The 19680-nt window shown below is 38.6% G+C and overlaps 1 protein-coding gene across 1 annotated transcript in view; it reads right to left on the bottom strand.

The window, feature by feature from the left end:
• The window catches only part of HDAC9 (histone deacetylase 9), a 280108-nt gene that overhangs the window by 105797 nt on the left and 154631 nt on the right, over window positions 1-19680 (bottom strand). The window contains exons 15-16 of the mRNA XM_065627268.1: window positions 19322-19371; window positions 4367-4474 (exon numbers count right to left, since the gene is read on the bottom strand). Of these exons, the coding sequence (XP_065483340.1) occupies window positions 4367-4474; window positions 19322-19371 (158 nt within the window). The remainder of the gene's footprint in view (window positions 1-4366; window positions 4475-19321; window positions 19372-19680) is intronic.

Genomic DNA, 19680 nt, shown 5'->3' with positions numbered 1-19680 from the left:
GTGTGGTATCTGTTAAAGTTATTTAATGGATATAGCTAATGACTGCTGTGGAATTATATTCATCTAGTTCCGTATATTCCACTCTTCTAAAGATCTGTGGTCAGCCAGCAGATTATTGAAACCCATTTACATAAATCTGTTGGGGAAATGAGAAAGGAGCAAAGGCAGATACAGAAAAACAGCTAGACAGGAGAGCTGTGGCACTTATTCCATATAACGTGAATACCTCATCATGCATCAGCAGGTTTCCTAAATTTAAAAAAGAAAAATCTCAAAAAAAGGTGACCTTCATGCAATCTTTAGGCTCATCTCCTATTGTAATATTGCCAAGATGACTTTCATCATACATGTAAATAAATTAATGAAAACAGGAAAAGCATTTCATTCAACTCAGTATAACACCACATTTATCATACTATATTTTAAAGTAGTGTGAATCTTTATTCTCTATTATTATAAACATTATCTCAGATGTGTGTCAAATGGGTCTCAATGAGTGCTCATTATATTATTAAACAACCCCTCAAAATCCTTTTTTTTTAATCTGATAGAACAATAACAACAACAACAACAACAATAATAATAATAATAATAATAATATCATCCCGATTAAGACTCCTCAGAGAAGGCACAATTTGTCCTGATTTTTAAAAAAGCAACCCCACAGTAATTTACTATTACAGCAGCAGTAGAATTTCAGTAAACCCTATTGTTTTACATGGTTAGCACTGTCATATTAATGCTTTCCTCATTAGTCAAGATCAAAGAAAACTGATGTCTCACAAGGGGATTAAACTACAGTGAAGAGAACTCTTAACTCATGCTCAGTTTTTGAACACTGTCCAAATCAGATGAACAAAATATTGCTGTTCTCAGATGAGACCTGTGTGAAATGGGACTGAGCCTCAGGAAATTCAGAACAAAGTAAGGAACCTTTTGCCTTTCTTATGGGTTTGACTCATGCCCAGCTCTGCAGTGAATCTCTCAGTTGTTCCACAGACTTTCATAATTATTTTGTAGTTTCAACCCTTCTCTTAGCAGCACATACCTATAGTTCAAATCTCTTACTATCACACTATGCAACAGCATGCGATATCAATAGAGACCATGGAATAAGCATAGAAATTGAAATGTCCCATCCTTCTTGAAATGGACTTTAAATGTCAGATGCCAGACAACACAGGCCACTTTATGTTTGTTTGTTTCTACACTCCAGATAGGCAGTGAAGACATTTATCTTCAGTATTGTAAATTGTTTTGGTTTTAAATTAATTGAATTCATGTCCATAAAATAAACTGTTATATTCATTTTAAGAAAACCATATTTGACTTTGTAAAAACATATATATTGATTCATCAAGTTGTAAGAAATATTTGGGCTGCTCATACCCAACTATACCAACAAATTTGATAATTCAGAAAATTTGATAATTCAGAAAAGCACTTGTTAAATGAATGACTTCAGTTTCTCATTCCTGCGATTTCTTGTCTCAGACTTTGCCTATGCCAGATAGTTTTACTCTGAGGTTATCCTAATGTTTCTGTGGCTGTTTCAGAAAAGGACATCTGTGATTCTCCAGTGCAGTGGGGAGATAATCCACTGCCTCCTCTGCTGCAATCTGGAGCACTGCCCTGTGGGAAGTCCTTGCTGTGTATTGTTAGTCTGCCACTGTGAACTTCAGGACATGCAGCTCTTCTCAGAGAACTGTGGGATTTCAGAACAAATCAGTATGTCCTGCCCCGTAATTTACTTTTTTTTTCTTAAGATGACACCAAGCTGACTGTGCACCGTCTGATAGCAACCCAAAGTGGTAAACTTCCAGGGAAAAACTATGACGTGTTTCTCTACTGCTATTTACATGTTGCAGAGCTGTTATAACTTACACACAATTCTTGGAAGGCATTTTTTTTGTCATCCAAAGATTCTGAAGCTGCTGCACATCATCCCAGATCCCCATCAGAGCTTAATCCTCCCACTCAGTGCTCACTGTACAGGCCCCAAATGGTTGCTTCACTTGCATATTTGGCCAATGAATGTACATGGAATGGTCAGCTTTAGTTATTTCCCCTTAGATCTTCACAAGTACACTACAGAATTGACATTTTCCCTATACTACAAACAGCTGATCAATGCAACATGTATGTTTCTAGATGAAAAATGGCAGCAAGATGGAAAAGCAACACGTAAAGTCAAAAACACAGAGTGGAACATGCAGATCTGTGGGGCTAAAATCTTAAAGCTACCTAAAATCTCATCCTGAACACCAAGTAGAAAGCCCCAGAATACGCTGCAAAAATCCCTGTATGTCATTTAGCATATGAGTCTAGTGGGAGCAACTTGTCAGCAAAACCCACGTTTGTATGGATGCAGTGAGAGAGCAAACATAGGAGGACTCTGCCAAAACAGCTAATGTCAGGATCAGTGCATTTCCAGAACTTCTGCTAGCACGTCTTTCTTCTGTCAGTCCAGCCTTAATAACCTCTACCTAACCTTAAATTATAAATACCACATGCAGATTGCTAGTTCATACAGTTGGCATGATGGCATGTGAGTCATTGGGCTTCATGCTGGAAGTATAGGAGAGGTTAGATAAACGCCTATCAGGAATGGTGTGAGTATTCCCAATTCTTTTTCACAGCAAAGCTTTTCCACTCCTATTTTCTTGACAATTTGGTATAAACCTATTACTTGGCCCATCTATCGAATAATTACCTTTGCTATGCCTCAGCTGGAAGTTGCGTGAGACTGTTTCAATTCCCTGCACTGTACACAAGGATTATATTTAGGATCAACAATAATTTTATAGTAAACTACAAACTAGAACTAAATTTTAAATACTTGTTTACAGACTGTTGCAATGCCAGTAGCAACCAAGGTCTCACAGTGCCTGATGTTTGATTCTTTTCAGTTGTCCATCACACACATATAAACGACCAAGAGCGTTCACACTGTGGAAAGATACCACAAATGTACAGAGGTAAGCGGTAAAGATTCTGCAGTATACCCTGCTCATGCCAACTACACACGGGACATCTCTCATTATTCCTATCAAAATTTGCTTTTGTATTGCCTGAGAGATCTACATATGTCCTACAGTTGCCAAAGGTAAAAATTAGCTAAAAAGTCCTTCTTCACTTTCATTGGTCCCATTGGGTGGGAAAAATGCACAGTGAGTTGTGTATTGAATCCTACTGTGCCCAAAAAGCTTAATGGGGATGAAGTACCCATCAGAAAGGATGCATAGCAGGTTCCCATATGATGCACCCTTGTCCTTGATCTGAGATTTCAAAACTTGTACATTTTGTGTAGTATCTGGCTAATGATTTTAGTTCCTGAATATGAAAGTTTAGTAACCACATTCAATTGGGTCAAAGCTATAGTATTGCACTTCACCTGAGCACACTGTCATTTATGTACCTATATATTCTATATCTATGTATATATACACATAGACATATGTACCCTTCCCCAAATAGGTAGCTAATATATTATATTTTTACTGAAATAAGACAGATATCCAGAATGAAAATTCTCAAGTTCAAATACATTTTGGAGTTTAAAAATTATATAATGCGAATCCTAAAATATTTATTTTTATCTTGATTTTGGAAACAGGACTGAATCCATTAGTATTTAGACTGGAAAGTGAATAAACAGTTCCATTAAGGAGACATGTTAGCTCCAACGATGTTTATTGGGGCAAGCCTGCACTCCGGCTGCATATGGCGTACCTTTAAATAGGGCTGTTAAAATACCAAATAAAATGTCAAAGTCCGTCAGGCCTGGAGCTTTTATAAATTGTTTAGACTGGGGATAATTCGGGTTTTGTACATCATGCCTTGCAGATCGCGCAGCACGGAGATAGGACGGGAAAGGGGGCCAGGGAGAAGAGCACGGGGCGGCCGGCCGGGCGGAGGCACCTCCAGGTCAGGGGTGTCCTCACCAGCCGCCTCCCTCTGCCCCCGGCCTGTGCGCCCGCTGTTTGCCTTTCCTCGCTCTGGGTGGTATCCTGAGGTTATGTGCGTGGCTAAACAAACATATTACATTTTTTATTTTTTAAAGAAATCACTTCAAAAGCCAGCACCACAGCCACTTGCCAGAGGTGTGCAGGTGATGAGGAGCTTCACCTCAGGCTGTAGCCCCTTGCTCTGTAATCACCACCACCGCTCCAGCATACGGACAGCAAGGAAGTCCCTGGTGAGGACTGGAAGCGCCGCCCGGGCTGCCACACCTTCATGGCCGTGCCCCCGGCCCTCCTCCCGCCACCCTCCCCGGAGCAGAGCGGCTGAACAACGCCTTCCCTTCGGCCTCCCCCCACGCCCTGCTGCCCCGGCTCTCCCACCCACGGCGCGGCCCGGGCCTCACCTTCAGCTCCCGGGAGGCCACACGGGCCGCCAGCTCGATGACACAGCCCACCGCCATGCGTGCCGCCCCGGCCGAGTGCAGCTCGTTCCAAACGGTGTCACTGTCCACCTGAGCAAACAGCCGGCCCCGGGAGGAAGGCAGGGGAGAGAGGGAGAGGGAGAGGGAGAGGGAGAGCATGAGAGAAAACAAACCCGTGAGGGAGGGCTGGCAGCGTGACAGCCCGTGTACAATAACATCAGTCTTCCGTCCTGGCCAGCTGAAAGGCCTTCTGGACATGGCTTTGCTTATGCTTTTTCTCTGCACAGGCTTCTCCAATGGAAACACATTCCTGTCATGCCTCGCTGCCATTCCCTGTTTAGATTTCTCATTACAAACAGTGTTACATCGGCCAGGCCGGGCCGGCTCATCGGCCGCCAGATGCAGCGCGCCAGGCCCTCACGCTGGCGGGGGGACGGGGACCTGCCAGCTGTGGGACCAATGTCCAGCAGGGACAGCCACCCCTGGCTCCAGCAGACACCACCAGCAACCCCTGCGACCAAAACTCACCAGGGGCTCAGGTCATCACCCCCTTTTAAAAAAAAAATAAGGGCAAAACCCACTCATCTTTCCCACCCAGGCAGGAGTAATTTTTAAATGACCAAAAATAAGAATAATTAATTGTTTAGATCATTTTCAGTAGGCATTATTGCCATAGACAGAAAAGAAAATTAAATAAAATGAAGTTTTGATGAACTAATAAATTTTGGCTTGAAGGGCTTTAGATCCCACTTTGTAACAGATGAATGTGGTTACTTAAAGCAGAGAAAATTATCTTTTGTTCCTTCTAAATGAGCAAGTGCAACATGTAAAACATTATATAAAACAGAAGGATCAAATATTGTAAAGATAAAATATTATAAATGACATATTATAAAGATGGCTAAGCAGCACTGCTCTACAACTTAAATTGGTATGCTTAAATTTTATTTTTGAAATCTATTTTCAGTAAATATTTGCAGAAACATACCAAAAAATACAGGTGAAATGTTTTACATCCCTTATATGATACTTTGCCAAGCAGACATGATGGTGTGAAATAGTCTGAAAAAGTCATCCAAAGACACAGCCAGACTTTCTTGATGCTCCATGGGAAGTGCATTTAATTGTATCATACTGTACAAATTTATCATGAAAAATGTTTAGGAATAGACAAAATACTGTAGCAGATGCTACTTGGATAACTTCCAAGCACACCGAGACATTTTCAGTTTGAACCAGAAGCTTCTGTTCCTAATTTCTCAAAAAAAAAAAAAATCAAGTAATCAAGTAATTGAAAATGGATGCAACTGGATGCAACTGCTACTCAACTCTGGAGGTTCTGAGGAATTTCTCTGATTAGTCATTTGAAACAGAAAGAAGCTTGATCTTCTCTGCACCTGTCAAATGTCTTCACCATTATTGTTACAATAATATTATATTTCAACCTACTAAATTGATCTTATTTTTCAGCGTACTGGACCTGAGTTTTCTATCGTTTTGATCAGTTTTGTGTGTATGCAGCAGAACTAATGAAAATAGTTCGTATCCACAGTAGACCTGAATAAGAAGACTGGATTTCGCTTGCAAAGTTTAGAATAACAGTAATAACATCACGCTGTGTTTTCATCTGAGAAACTCAAAATTTTGTACAAACGCAATTAAGCATCATCAGCTTGATACAGGACGATTTATTAGATTTGTTTTGCAGATTGGTAGCTTGAAATTTAAATAAATTAAGTACCTTTCCCAAAGACACACAGAAATCAATAGGTAACTAAGAAAATTACAAGAATTAAGAAAGAAACCAAGTTGTTAAAAAAAAGTTGTATTTAACATTAGGCAGACCTTCAAGTTGTCTCTCGACTGCTTTAAAGCAACTGTGAATCAGTTTTCATTTTTAAAACAAATAAGGAGATAAGTAAGTAGAGGTCATTGGTTAAATCAATTTAATCAAACTCTAATAAAGTTTGAAAAATACTGTGCAATACTTTAAATAAAGAAGTATCAACAAGAGAGCTGGGAGGGAGTACTGTCTTACCATTTTTATGGCTAGCAAATTAAGGTTAACATGAAGGAGTGGCTGATGAAAATGATTCAATGGCAGCTGCTCGGTACACCGGGGCACGAGCAGGAGCCTGCATCCTCAAAGGGACTATGATTCATTTCCAGGAAGGCCGATTAAGTTAAAATTGTAACCACAGCTCAAGACTACCCACCCTTCAAGACAGTTGTCTGCTCTGACACATGAGAAGACAGACTCTCCAACCACCGAACGCTGAGTATTGGCCGGGATATGGCATTTATCATTTTCTGCTTTGGGCTGAGTGTGAGGAAACTGAACTGGGACAATAAGACCAAATATCTTCCACTGAAAAATTTCCCTCAGACCACTTGAATGACTGCTACCTAATTTTCACAGAATCACAGAATGTTACGGATTGGAAGTGACCTCGAAAGATCATCTAGTCCAATCCCTCTGCTGGGTCAGGAACACCTAGATGAGGTTTCACAGGAATGTGTCCAGGCAGGTTTTGAATATCTCCAGAGAAGGAGACTCCACAATGCCCCTGGGCAGCCTGTTCCAGTGTTCTGTCACCCTCACTGAGAAGAAGTTTCTTCTCAAATTTAAGTGGAACCTCCTGTGTTCCAATTTGTACCCATTGCCCCTTGTCCTATCATTGGTTGTCACCGAGAAGAGCCTGGCTCCATCCTCGTGACACTCACCCTTTACATATTTCTAAACATTAATGAGGTCACCCCTCAGTCTCCTCTTCTCCAAGCTAAAGAGCCCCAGCTCCCTCAGCCTTTCCTCATAAGGGAGATGCTCCACTCCCTTCATCATCTTCATGGCTCTGCGCTGGACTCTCTCCAGCAGTTCCCTGTCCTTCTTGAACTGAGGGGCCCAGAACTGGACACAATATTCCAGATGAGGTCTCACCAGGGCAGAGCAGAGGGGAAGGAGAACCTCTCTCGACCTACTAACCACCCCGCTTCTAATACACGCCAGGATGCCATTGGCCTTCTTGGCCACAAGGGCACAGTGCTGGCTCATGGTCATCCAGTAAAAATGGGAAATCAAGAAACAAAACAGTGTTTCCTGAGGAATTTTCAAAAATTGCCACCTAAATGTACACAGGAAATTCAGGATATTTTAGCTGATCTCTTGGGCATGGTACATATGACAAATGGTAAACCCTCAAAGCCAGGAGTAGCCAACTGAAGGTGCATACCTTAGTGCAGTTATTATAGTACAAGAAAACTAACATAAACATATTAATAATTATCCTGAAAAGTCACAGCATTATAAACATAGATGTCAAATTCGATTTCATATTAATGCAAAATTAAGAGTGAATTTCTGAGAAATATCTGATGAAGAACAGCCTAGAAAAACTTTCGTCACACAGCCAATGCTTTAGCTGTAATGACTGGAAAATGCCATTTCACTCCATTTTGTATCTCTATTAGAGCTATGTATTGCCTTAAACGTTTCAGGTGTTTAAACAGATTTTCTTTTAGTGTTACTCAATGTTTACATTGTAAATCCCAGTTGCAATACAGTAATACAAATGGCAAACCCATTAAAATTACAATTTCTAGCTGGCCCAGTTGTCAAGCTATATATGAAATGTAGCAATGTAAAATCCTGCTAGATATGCTTTTCTTTATTCCTGTGAGATGAAATGGCTGGATTTTATACAAGGGAATAAGATCAGACACTGGTTTCTGGTTCTAGTTCATGTAAATATCACGTGTATCTGACAGTCTATCTAGATGCTGAGTATGCATGAATTTGTGACAAATGTGATGCTGTCTGAATCACAGACTATGAAAAAGTCAGATGGAATTTTATAAGAGGTTATTTTTGTTCTGCAAGTGATTTGGAGCAGCTGAACAATTCAGTGAAAACCCTGTCTTGATTAGGAATTTTTTTCAGAAAGTGTTAAACAAGATTTACAGAAAATACAGCATTTGTAGCTTTATTCTAACAGAGAATCTTCACCCTTTTTTCTGCTTAATTATATATATTATTTTCATTTAAGAGTCCTTTAAAAATTGTCAGAGTAGGAAAGTATTCTGAATGTCTAACCACAAGAAAAAGAAAAAAAAATTAAAGCATAATAGTGTCAGTGTTAAACTATGAGCATATTACACATTTTGTTATCAAAAATCCTATCACTGCTGCAGCTCTTCAAAGGTTTGTGTGTGAGAGTGCCAAGAGCCAGAGAACACGAGCCCTATCTGAACATTGACTTTCTGACACACATATGGATTTACTTCACTCCGAGTTTCCTGAATGAGCACTGCAGGTTGTAGGCTTTTTCAAGCACATCTAGTATAGCTCGATCATTGGCATGTGTAGCAAAGCTAATACTCTGTAAAGCTACAGATGATAGAAATTAAGCTACCTGTCCCTGAAGTGGATGTGGAGGCATTAAAGGGGAAGGGAATGACTTAAGTGAAAAGAAATGCAGGTAACTTTTCCTGACTGAATGCAACTTATGTTTCAAGCCCTGTGTGCAGAAATTCCCTGCTTTGCACTATAAAAAGAACTTGATAGGAATGCTTCCTGCAAGGAATATCTATGTGATAATTTGACTTTCACAGTGAAGACTTTAAGCATACTGAAAACAAGCTAAGAAACAAGAAGCCTTGCAGCAGAGATGCTTCAGCAGATAGAAAGCTTGTACTGTACCCCTCATGGCTGGAATATTGCATGTTAAGGAAGACTGACTCTAAAGTTTGAAAGTTACCAACTCCTCATATCGTGCTTAGTTTGTGGCACGTGTATGTGAAGGTGGAGAAAAAGGATATGTAAATACATCTGAAAGACTGTTAACTTAAAGGCCTTTCTGAAATCACCACAGTTGCTGAAACTGGAAATGTTACTTGTCCTGCTATTTACATTTATCTGGAACCTACCTCAGAGAGGCAAAAAAATGGCACGAATAGTAATTCTAAAGAATTTTTTAAAGATATTTGTAATTGTCTTTTGTTTTACCTGTCCCCTCCCCAGCTAGAGAATCTCTTCACTCGTCCTCTGTTTCAGTCCTCCTTCCTCTGGAAACCTCCTGCGATCTGCCTGATGGTCACTGGGTCACCGTTCTGCTGACCAGAGATTCTGCTCACAGTTTGACACATCATTCCATTTTTCACACCCTGCGTGGCATATTCACCCGAGTGAGTTGTTTCTCTTTCTTAAATAATTATTGTAAACTCTGAAGTTGCCTTAAATACACATCCATTGATAAATATATGGCAATATGAAAGAGAGCCCACACTACTGCTTTGGGATGGATTCTGACAAAGCATCCTAGAGCTTGCCCTCTCTCTCTCACACACGCACACAAACAATTTGTGATTTAACATAAATCCAGCTTCCACAGTGGAATTCTGCTTTCACTTCTCAAAAGAATTAAAAATATACTGAATCGCTCATCTGGCTCTGGATTCTCTGCACAACTGTTGCCATCATAAAAATCAAAACCAGTCCTCCTAGAGTTACGACATGTCCCTACCAGAGATGCTCTACTTATTCTCCAAAAATAGTTCAAAAATGCAGTCTGCCATCTACCTGTTCATGAAAATTTTGACCTGTGATGATCCTTTGATAGCTGTGATTGTATTCTATGTGTCCAATATCCTGAACTACAAACTAAAAAGTAGCAGTTATGTGCAGTAGTTTAAAGGGAGTCTTTGCCCTTTCTTTAAAAAGCAGAGGTTGGGCTCAACTGTTCTTATAACATATGGAAGTTAATTCAGTATGCATTTCAGATGGATACATTTCAATACAAATCTGGAAAAACTGCCACATAAAAAATACTATCCTTTGATATAAGTGGTTATAAAATTGAGAAGTAAATAAAATCTAGTCAGCTAACAACAGCATAGCTATATGCAGTAAACAAACTGATTAAACTGTGAGAAATAATATAGGAGAGTACAGACCTCCTCAGTGTTACTGCAATTTAATAAAACTTGTGTATTGCAGAGTGAATAACTGTGCTTTAGCTTTAAAAGCATTCAGAGTCTCACACTCCTACTTATGCCAGAGCAAATATGTTTGCATCACAGTGTTTTTTAAGTTCCCTGGCATGAAAATAGAAATCAGATATTTTCCTGAAGTGTTGCAACCTCTAAAAATTGTGTGTGGCATCTTGCTATCACTTCCAGCAAGGGGCCTGTCATTCTTGGAGACAGTTGGTGCCAGTAAACACTAGCACGTAAGTTTGGGATACTTTGCTCCTGAACATGAGCAGTGCAGCTTCCCAGGTGCCACGCTCATAGCTCTCACCTCCCACTCCTACACATGTCCTGGTGGTCATTCATCACCTCTGTGATTTCCACTAAGAAGCAAAAGGTCCTCGATGTGCTTCTCAGCTGCTGTTTTATCTCACCATGACTAAAGAAGCGAAGGTGTGCAGACCATCTCCAAGGGACAACCTCTAATGAATGGCCTGTCAGCCGTGTCTCTCATTAAGGAACAAAGGAGGAAAAGTTTACATGGCTGATGTCTCTTCAATAAATCCCATACAGGAACTGTGTAAAAGCAGGCTACTTTAGGAAAAATACGTACAGTGAACTTACTTTATTTTTACTGCTATTTTCCAGCTATATAAGAGATTTGTTCTGTCAAAGTTGTTTCCAGATGCTTTAATCTTAAATGCCTGCCATAAAGAGTACCCAGAATATCAGCTTTTCATACTTTCTGCCTACCAGTCTGGTTTACAAATTAATTGTGAACAGGATGTGATGTTTAGGGTCCAGTGGGATGAGTAGTTCAAAGGATCTTCACAAGTCATTGTTTAAACAAAAAGGATGGAATTTACTTGAGCTTGCATTGGTTTCTCTGTTGCATTTGAGTAATTACAGTAGGAGAATTTATCAGCAATAATATTCATGGAAATTGACTTCTAAATATAATTTTGAGGCTATTAATTCTGCCTGCAAAAGCCTCTTTCAGGGCAAGAACAAGGAACGTGGACAGTACATGTACTACCGTCCGCAGAACATTTAACATTTTTAAAGTTTTACCTGTTAACAGTGGCCTAATTTATAAAGCTGTTATAAATCAAAACCAATTTTAAGAAAATAATCAGAAAAAAATCTAAGTAAAAATTAGTAATTGAATGCCTAGAAGAGTTGCTGATATTGGTAGTCAGCCATTGGTAAAAATACAGCACCCATACTTCTGTACAAATGGAATTCACCTGAAGGTTTGTAAAAAAGCAAGTAAATATGTAAGGTATGTATTGAAAAATAAAGAACTTTTTTATTCAAAATGAGAATCAGAAAAGAATCAAGCTAAATCAAACAGAAGCCCAAATAGAATAATAGCTTCAGAAGAAGTAGTTTGATTCGGTTACTCTCTTAAACTGAGTTTTATGACAGGCATTCAGAATCTCTAGGTCTCATAAAGCATACATTAGACACCCTAAAGGACCTGAAAGCCTTAGTGAAACAGTGCTGTGTGGATCATTGGTAGGGAAATGAAGGGAGGATAGCATGGATTAGATGTGGATTAGAACTTGTTTTTAGAAAAAACTCATAAATAAAACACTTAGGCCCAGATTCAAGTCTTAGATATGTGGCATATATCACCAGATGCTTGTAAAAATGTTACTGCACTTTCAGACGTAGCCCTGAGTACTCTATTAATTTAACTTGACATTTGTTTTAGTATTTAATGGATTAGTGTGTGAAAATGCTTGCACAACTGACTTCTTATGTTTGATCATGCAGTTTCCAGGAGTTCATGGGCAAATAGATGGAATGATCTGTAGCTGGTTGTAATGCATACTGTTACAGAAAAGACAACTTTTATGTGCAGAATTCAAGCCTTATTTTTTAAAGTCTGGTCATTTGCTGCTGAACACATTTTAGCAATACACAGCATTTCAGCTTTCTTCTGGGATGTAGATGATCTTTATGTTAGAGGCCACCATGGAGCTATGCTAGAACCTGGTATTTATTCAGACAAGTAACACATGAACATTTCCTCTTCAGAAAGCTTTTCTGTCCATATTGGGGACTAAATTTTGTCAATAAACACATGATGTGTTTTTAAAGTGCAAATGTGAATTCTACTTTATTTACAGAATTCCTATCAAATCCATATGTGTGTGTCTGTGTGACTAAATCTGGGGAGAGTGAATAATATTAGTAAATTGTATATGACACTATTCCACTATTTACATTTAACATATGTATATATATATATATATGAAGTGTTTCATATTCTGTCAAATAAGAAGGCTTCTTTGCAAAATGCTGGCCTTTGGCAACACAACAGTTTTTAGGAAATGTACAAAATTAGTTAAGACCTTTAAAGGTTTGACTTTATGATAGCTCATTAACTTCTCAATAATTTTCTGTGTTCCATGGGCTGTATCTTTGTTTACAATTTGAATCTGGTCTAGCACCAAGGAAAAAAAGTCCTCTGTTAAAAAGGGGAAAAAAAAATTATCTGCTCCAAAGTGTGAAGAGATTTTTTCCTTTTTTTCGTGGCCATGGTATTGATATGCTAAATGTGGTGTTCCCTCCCTGCCAGAGATAAGACACCATTGCACTTTTGAGATCCACAGATGAAGTTTCTGTACCTCCATAAAGGAAGAATATCTGTTTCGTGTTCTGATCATCCAGAGTCACATTTGTTTGGTTTTTTGTTTTTCTAAAATGTATGTGCCTAAAATTGACATCGTAGCTACTTCAAGTCCCCGTCAATGAAGGAAATCAAACGCCTCCAGTCAGTTCTTCTGATCTTAGCTGAACCGACTCCTGCTCCAGCAATGCACATGGCTCTCTAATGGTTATACAGGCAAGCAAGGGTGGTCAGGGTCCTGCTTGGCTGTTTCAGTAATTTGTCTAAAATGAGGTATGTGAAGCTGGACAAGTGAGTCTTCAGACAATGGTTGTTCTGAACTGAGAGTAAGTAAATGTGCAGTTTTTATCTCATTTCCCAATTTCTTCTTCAGTTTGCCCACTCAACGAAGCTGTGAGCTGGTCAGCTAGAAAGCCTACAATTCTGTATGCGTGAGAGCTTGACTAAAATGTAATGTCAGTTGGTCCATTCCTACAAAACATAGTCCACTGAAACAGCTGGCTCCCATGAATTGCCAGAACTGATGGAGTATATTACCTAAAAAGTGCATTCACCAAAGTGGCTGGGAGCACGTTACATCCTCATTCCCTCATTCTATGGCCTGAATAGGTTTATCTGGAACTGCACGAACTGTCTGAGCATGCAGACCCTTGAATGCTCCAGGATGACAAACCAGCAGCCCTTGCTCTGGTCCCATCCCCACTGCCCTTAAGTTGTGCCTTGTGGTGGTACTAAGATGGCCTTTTTGGTCGTGTATTTTGATGATTTCTGCAGAAAATGCCACACAGTCAATGCTGTGTAACTGTGAGTCCTAAACAGTCGTGCAAAGCATATCAATTAAAGTATAATGTGCCTGTGAGGTTGTTTTGACTAAATCTTGGAATTTCTTTAGGGATGGTATAGTTGCCAGAGAGGCTTAGGAGGCAGACAAGTCTTTTATTCCCAGAAGTCTCCCGCAATCTGCTCCAAAATATTACAACTGGCAAATTTCAGTAGGTTAATAAGGTTACTCAGGCAAGTAGTTTAAATTAATAGGTTAATATATTAGCAGTGATGATTTCACAGTAAAAGACATCATATTAAGCAGCTGAGCTTCTAGGAAAAACAGATTGTTTTCCCCAAACCAGGAAACAGATATAGTTTTGGTTGATATTATGCACACACTATACCTATTTTGGTACAGCTTGGGATACAGGGGAAGGACACAAGTTTATTGCAACACCTGAGTGGAGGTGATGTTTAATTTGAGTGCCCAAACCACAGGCACTTCTTTACAGCCAGATTTGCATGCAGATATAAGGAGACATCCCTAAGCAGCCTGGAGCCTGAAATCTGCTACAAGGAGACAATGCCATCACCAATACTTTCTTAATTTTTACACTATTGTACCGTGGTAATGGAGCTAGGTAGGTACCATTAGCTCTTATACAGATAACAGGAATGAAGAGTCATAACGTGTAAAGGCTGAAAACTCTTCCTGGGCCTAGACTGAGAAGATCAAGGGAAGAAGCAGAAGACATGCAAAATAGCAGAAAACAATTTGTTGCCTGGATGACTTACTAAAATTGTATACCAGTGAAATCTTGCCTTTCTTATTGCTTTTGTTCCTGTGTGGTCAGGATAAAAAGTAGTACTGTCCAGCTACCACAGCAAGAAATGCAAGGAAGAAATTCAACATCCAGAGAATATGGATATTTTGTGATTTTTGCAAAAATGTAGAGAGTTTTTATAGCTTTACAATCTGTTCACCTCACTAAATATTTATTCTGCAAAAGTCCAATTTCTCACAGGGCGGTGTTCCCCCCCAGCTCCTCCTCTTGCAATTTAAAGATCTGACTTTACGCATTACAGGTTTGGAGCAGTGTCTTTGGAGGGTGGGGGGAGAGCAGGGGGGATTGGATAGCTGCCCAATTTCATATGATAAAAGTGAAATTCTCTGCTGTCTGCAGGACAATCCCCAGGGAACAACGTATGAAACCCAAACTTAAATAAAATCATATCCTGTTTGCAAACATCATATTCCCTTTGCTTCTCAGTAATCTGGACCCATAAACCCCAGCACAGCTTGAGAGCCCATTCCTCATCTAAACAAATGCCATAAGCCCCTTTATACTTTTACAACCATGTCAGAAAATAATATTGACTGCCAATAGTGATGTGATTGGAGTTGCCTCCTCTGAGCCATAAAAGAAGCAGTCTGTTATCAATTTCTCTAAATGCATCAAGGGAATTATGGGGTGGTTCAGTTCCAAGTTATAAATGACAATTCAAAAGCCGCAGAAGTGTTTGAAGCTAGGAGCCTATGATGACATTATCATAAAAGACTGCTCTTCTTTGCTTTTGTGGGTTTTTTTGCCTATCAACTAGACAAAAAAATATGGCTGAGAAATGACTTCAAGATTTCTTCACACAGCAGCAGGTCAAACAGGCAGGAAAACAATCACTATTTTTAGTGACAGACTGAGGAAAGGAGATGAAACTTAGTGCCATGAAAAGTAGATTTCTGCTTCTCTTATTGTCATTTTCACAGCACAACAGAAGGGGAAGAATTGAAATAGATGGATGCATTGATCAAATGATCAGTTATAGCTCTAGCGGCTGCTTACAGATGAAAAATTGTGGAATGGTCTGATAATCCATAGAACGAAAAAGTAATTTCTGATTATTCTCTCCGTTTGGCCACTTCACCTGCAATCTACCCACCTCTCCTGGAAGTCTTTTCACATTCCAAACCTCTGACCAGCTGCAAGAAACCATCTCTTGTTATTAAAACTGCTGGCTGTAGAGCTGCTATTCTCTCTCCAACACAAGGAATTGCATCCCCCCGGTATTATTATAGAATTCTTTAACAACAGTTGGTTCTGGAACAGCCTTAAGCTTGAAAAAAGAATAAAAAGCATTATTGCAAGAGAGAGGTCCCATATTCAGTGAATGTTGTACTGCTGACCCTGAATAGTCCTCTGATAAAAAATTAACCATCATTGCAAGAAAACCTGTAATGGACAAATTTAGGAGGTTAGATTTAGACAACTGTTAGACCTGTTCAGTTTGGCTGTCAGTGTGAAACAGCTTTGTGCTCTTAGATAAGACGGCTAATTATTACTTAGATAATTTCCTATAAAACTATATAGTTTATTGTTTGATTTCCTCTGAAAGCCTAACACATACCAAACCAAATCCACTAATGACCCTGACGTAAACAGTTCCTATCACTACTTGAAAGAAAATTCATATGGATGAAAAATGTTTACAAAATCAGTAAACGGTAGCTTTACATGCATTTTGCGCTGGTACAAAAGATTTAGAACCATGATGGATCAGGATCAGAAAATATTAGTTATGGACACTGCCTCTTCTTTGCTTTTCAGAATTATTGGGAAAACTTTATTTTACTGTAACTGTAAGTAATCTCCAAAGAAGATGATCCCTGATCTTGACTGATGTTTATTTGTCTGTTAGAAAAGAGATAACAATGAAATAAGATAGTAGATTTTGGAGTTACAAAGGTTTGTCAGACCTCTGTTTGAGAACAATGCAAGCCATCCCAAATTCATGCTGATAAAGTCTTTATAGCCCATCAGCTGAGATGTCTTCAATGCCTGTGGAGTCTTAGGATCCAGTCCTTGCTCCAAGAGCAGTTTCTACTTTGTCCAGTGATTCTTTAATGTGAAATATATAAGCTGTTTGTGGAGCAGTGGCTCAGAGCTAGGACTTCACATTATTTATAAATGCATGATAGGTAGATCATAGCCTTAGGTACATGGGCTTTATCCTACTTACGCTCCGCCTTACTGGCCCAGTGCTCTTTCCAACAGTGGCACAGCATCAGTGTGTGATGTGAGGGTTTCCAGCTGGGAACAATCTATGATTTCCTCAATAGTAACAATGCCCACTAAGAGATATGAGCTCTGATATTAAATCCAGCCTGGCAGTGGAGAGAAATGAGCCTAGGTTTTCCATTCCCTATGTGGGTAGCCTAAGCATTAGTCTATTTAATAATAGAAGAGCTGCATGATAACAGCCAGCAAGGTCCCCTTATCGTTAGAAGACAATAGGACCAAAGAGCTCTGAAAACCGTTGTTCAAGAGGCAGCCATAAAGACTCCTACAAGAACGGAAGTCTTTTTTATTTTTTTTTAAAATATTTTCTCACTGTATTCTTCAGCAAAAAAGCAATCAAGCAAGCAAGAAAAAAATGAGAACAAAACAAAAAAAATTAATGCTTCTATCCCTCCTTAAAATCCTTGCATGAACTATTCTTACTGCTTTACATTGATTATTGCTTTATAACCCTCAATTAAGTGGAAAGATACTAATTAGCAATGCTGTTTGTTTCTTTGCACCATCATTTTTAAAAGTAAACTTAAGAATTGCTTTCCGCACAATTTGAAGCAGCTCCCTTTCCCAGAGCTCATCTTAACCAATAGACAGCTAAATATCACTGAAAGAGAGCTCCTAATCTGATTATTTACCTTGAAAAAGGTCATAACCCATTCCTTTAAAAGAGCCCCACAGCAAGCCTGACAATAATAATACGTAGAAAGACAAACCAACTAGAAAAAAAAAAATCCATTTCTACATGTTCTTTAATCAAATTTCCATTATTTTAAATAAGAAATAAAGCAAACAGACTCAAAAAAATGTAGATAATTTTAAGTTTTTAAAAAAATGAAGTTATCTTGAGCATCTCTGTCTTGCGTTAGATTTAAAATAGACTAGGTACTTTCATTAGTAGAAGGATTGTGAAGTATATTTCTATTCACAATTTTTAATACCATGATAACTTGTTTCATAGAAAAATCTTATACGTTATTTTTCAAAGTGTACCACAGTCCTATTTACTTTCCAAAACCCTCAAAAAGATTTGTCGAGAAATTTTACATCAGCTTCTCTTTACTCAGAAGCCTGAACAACACTTTTTCTCAACCTTATTCTTGTTCAATTTTCTCTAAACTTTTTAATAACTTCAACAACAGTGTGAAAATATACCTTTTTTAATACATGTGCATATATGCGTGTGCGTGTGTGCATATGTGCCCATGGTAGTGCACGGAGGTGCCTGTGGACATACATGTCTATGTGTCAATATGTAAAGTTAACTGATCCACACTACAGAAATGAGCCCCAACTTTCAAAATTAGCAAATTGCTAGTCACCAAATTCTAGGCAGAATCCTCAGCAAGCTCAGTCCACAGTAGAGGAGCTGCAATAATTGCCATCTCCTGATTCTTTGTTCCTTAAGTCATAGTTCAGAAATCCTCAAAAATTACTAAATACTGACAGCTAAAATGGAATTCTTCTTTTTCTTATATTAAAACCTTACAAAATTAGTAGTTCTTCTGTCAGATATGTCATAATAAAATACCCCCCTATAAATAACACTAGTATGGTATGGAATTTATCTTTTGTGAAGTGGAAAAGTAAATAAAACTTTAGAAGGTTGCATTGGAAGTTGACCTCCAGAGTCTGTGCCTTTATTCCTGCATACTCAGAAATAGTGAAAGGGAACTAAAATACATATGCATCACCCAGCCAGCCCATCAATATCTGGTAATATCATCATTTCACTTTGATATTGCTGACATCAGAAAACAGTGGACCCAGCTGGACCAAAAGTATAGAATACCTTTGTGTGAAAAACCCCTGTACATGAAAAATTATTTCTCCCTGGTGTTGTCTTTACTAGAATTTAATAGGACCATGATACCAACATCGGTAGAAATTCTCCATTCTACATGGTTTTCAATAATTTAGATTAATCCCTTTACCTAGTGTTGCAACAGATTTTTGTTTGCGGGTTTTTGTCTAATGTGTCCTAATATTGACAAGCTTGTATTATATTTCAGAATGAATCAATTTTGAAACAGGACATAAAAATGCTCAAATAATTTATTAGTTTAACAACACCCAAGTTATTAGATAGCAGCTAATGACCACTTACCATACTAAATGTTAGCTTTGGTAATTTTTTTTGTCCTTTCTGAGAACTGTGAAGCCATGTTTACCTTTCAACAGTACAGAAAACAGCTTATCGAAAGCTTATTCTGCTGTAACAATTACATCCATGTTACTTTCCTCAAAAATAGAGCTTGTGTGAAAAACCTGAAGTCAGACAATGAAGAAATGTACACATTACCACAAAATCTGTTCCTATCTAACTGTTCCATATGCTTATTGTGATGTACTGTCTTCTGTGTCTTGGAAAACACAGTATGATAATGGCTTTTTATCAGTTTCTGAAGACTTTGAACTGATAATGCAATAGTGGTAAGAATTCATGAATGAATACATATGTTGCGTGCTGTCCCTCTTGTGAAAAAACAAACATCTACTTACCCCAAGTCCTCCACAAGGCAACAAGGAAAAGAGTTTTTGAGACACGTTTCCTATATATTAAAGGAAAAAAACAAACAAACAAACAAAAAATAAGCATCAATTATCAAAAAGACATTTAAATACTGGAACAGCAAGCACTCTTTAAAGTAATCCAGATTTGGTTATCACACACTGAAAATGCCATATATTAGAATAAAAAATATTAATAGCATTTAGAAAGCAGATGAGCCACGGGACATTTACGGCACTCTTGTGCAACAATGACAAATCTTAAGGTTGGTAAGCAGCAGTTTCAAAGGACTATAATGATCAAATCTCCACAGAAAGTCACCCTGAACTAGAGTGACTGGTCATCCTGA

This window comes from Caloenas nicobarica, chromosome 2 (assembly GCF_036013445.1).
Source record: "Caloenas nicobarica isolate bCalNic1 chromosome 2, bCalNic1.hap1, whole genome shotgun sequence".
NCBI classification, from domain to species: domain Eukaryota; kingdom Metazoa; phylum Chordata; class Aves; order Columbiformes; family Columbidae; genus Caloenas; species Caloenas nicobarica.
The sequence above is the reverse complement of the archived record's forward strand: the minus strand, read 5'-3'. Positions and strand labels throughout refer to the sequence as shown.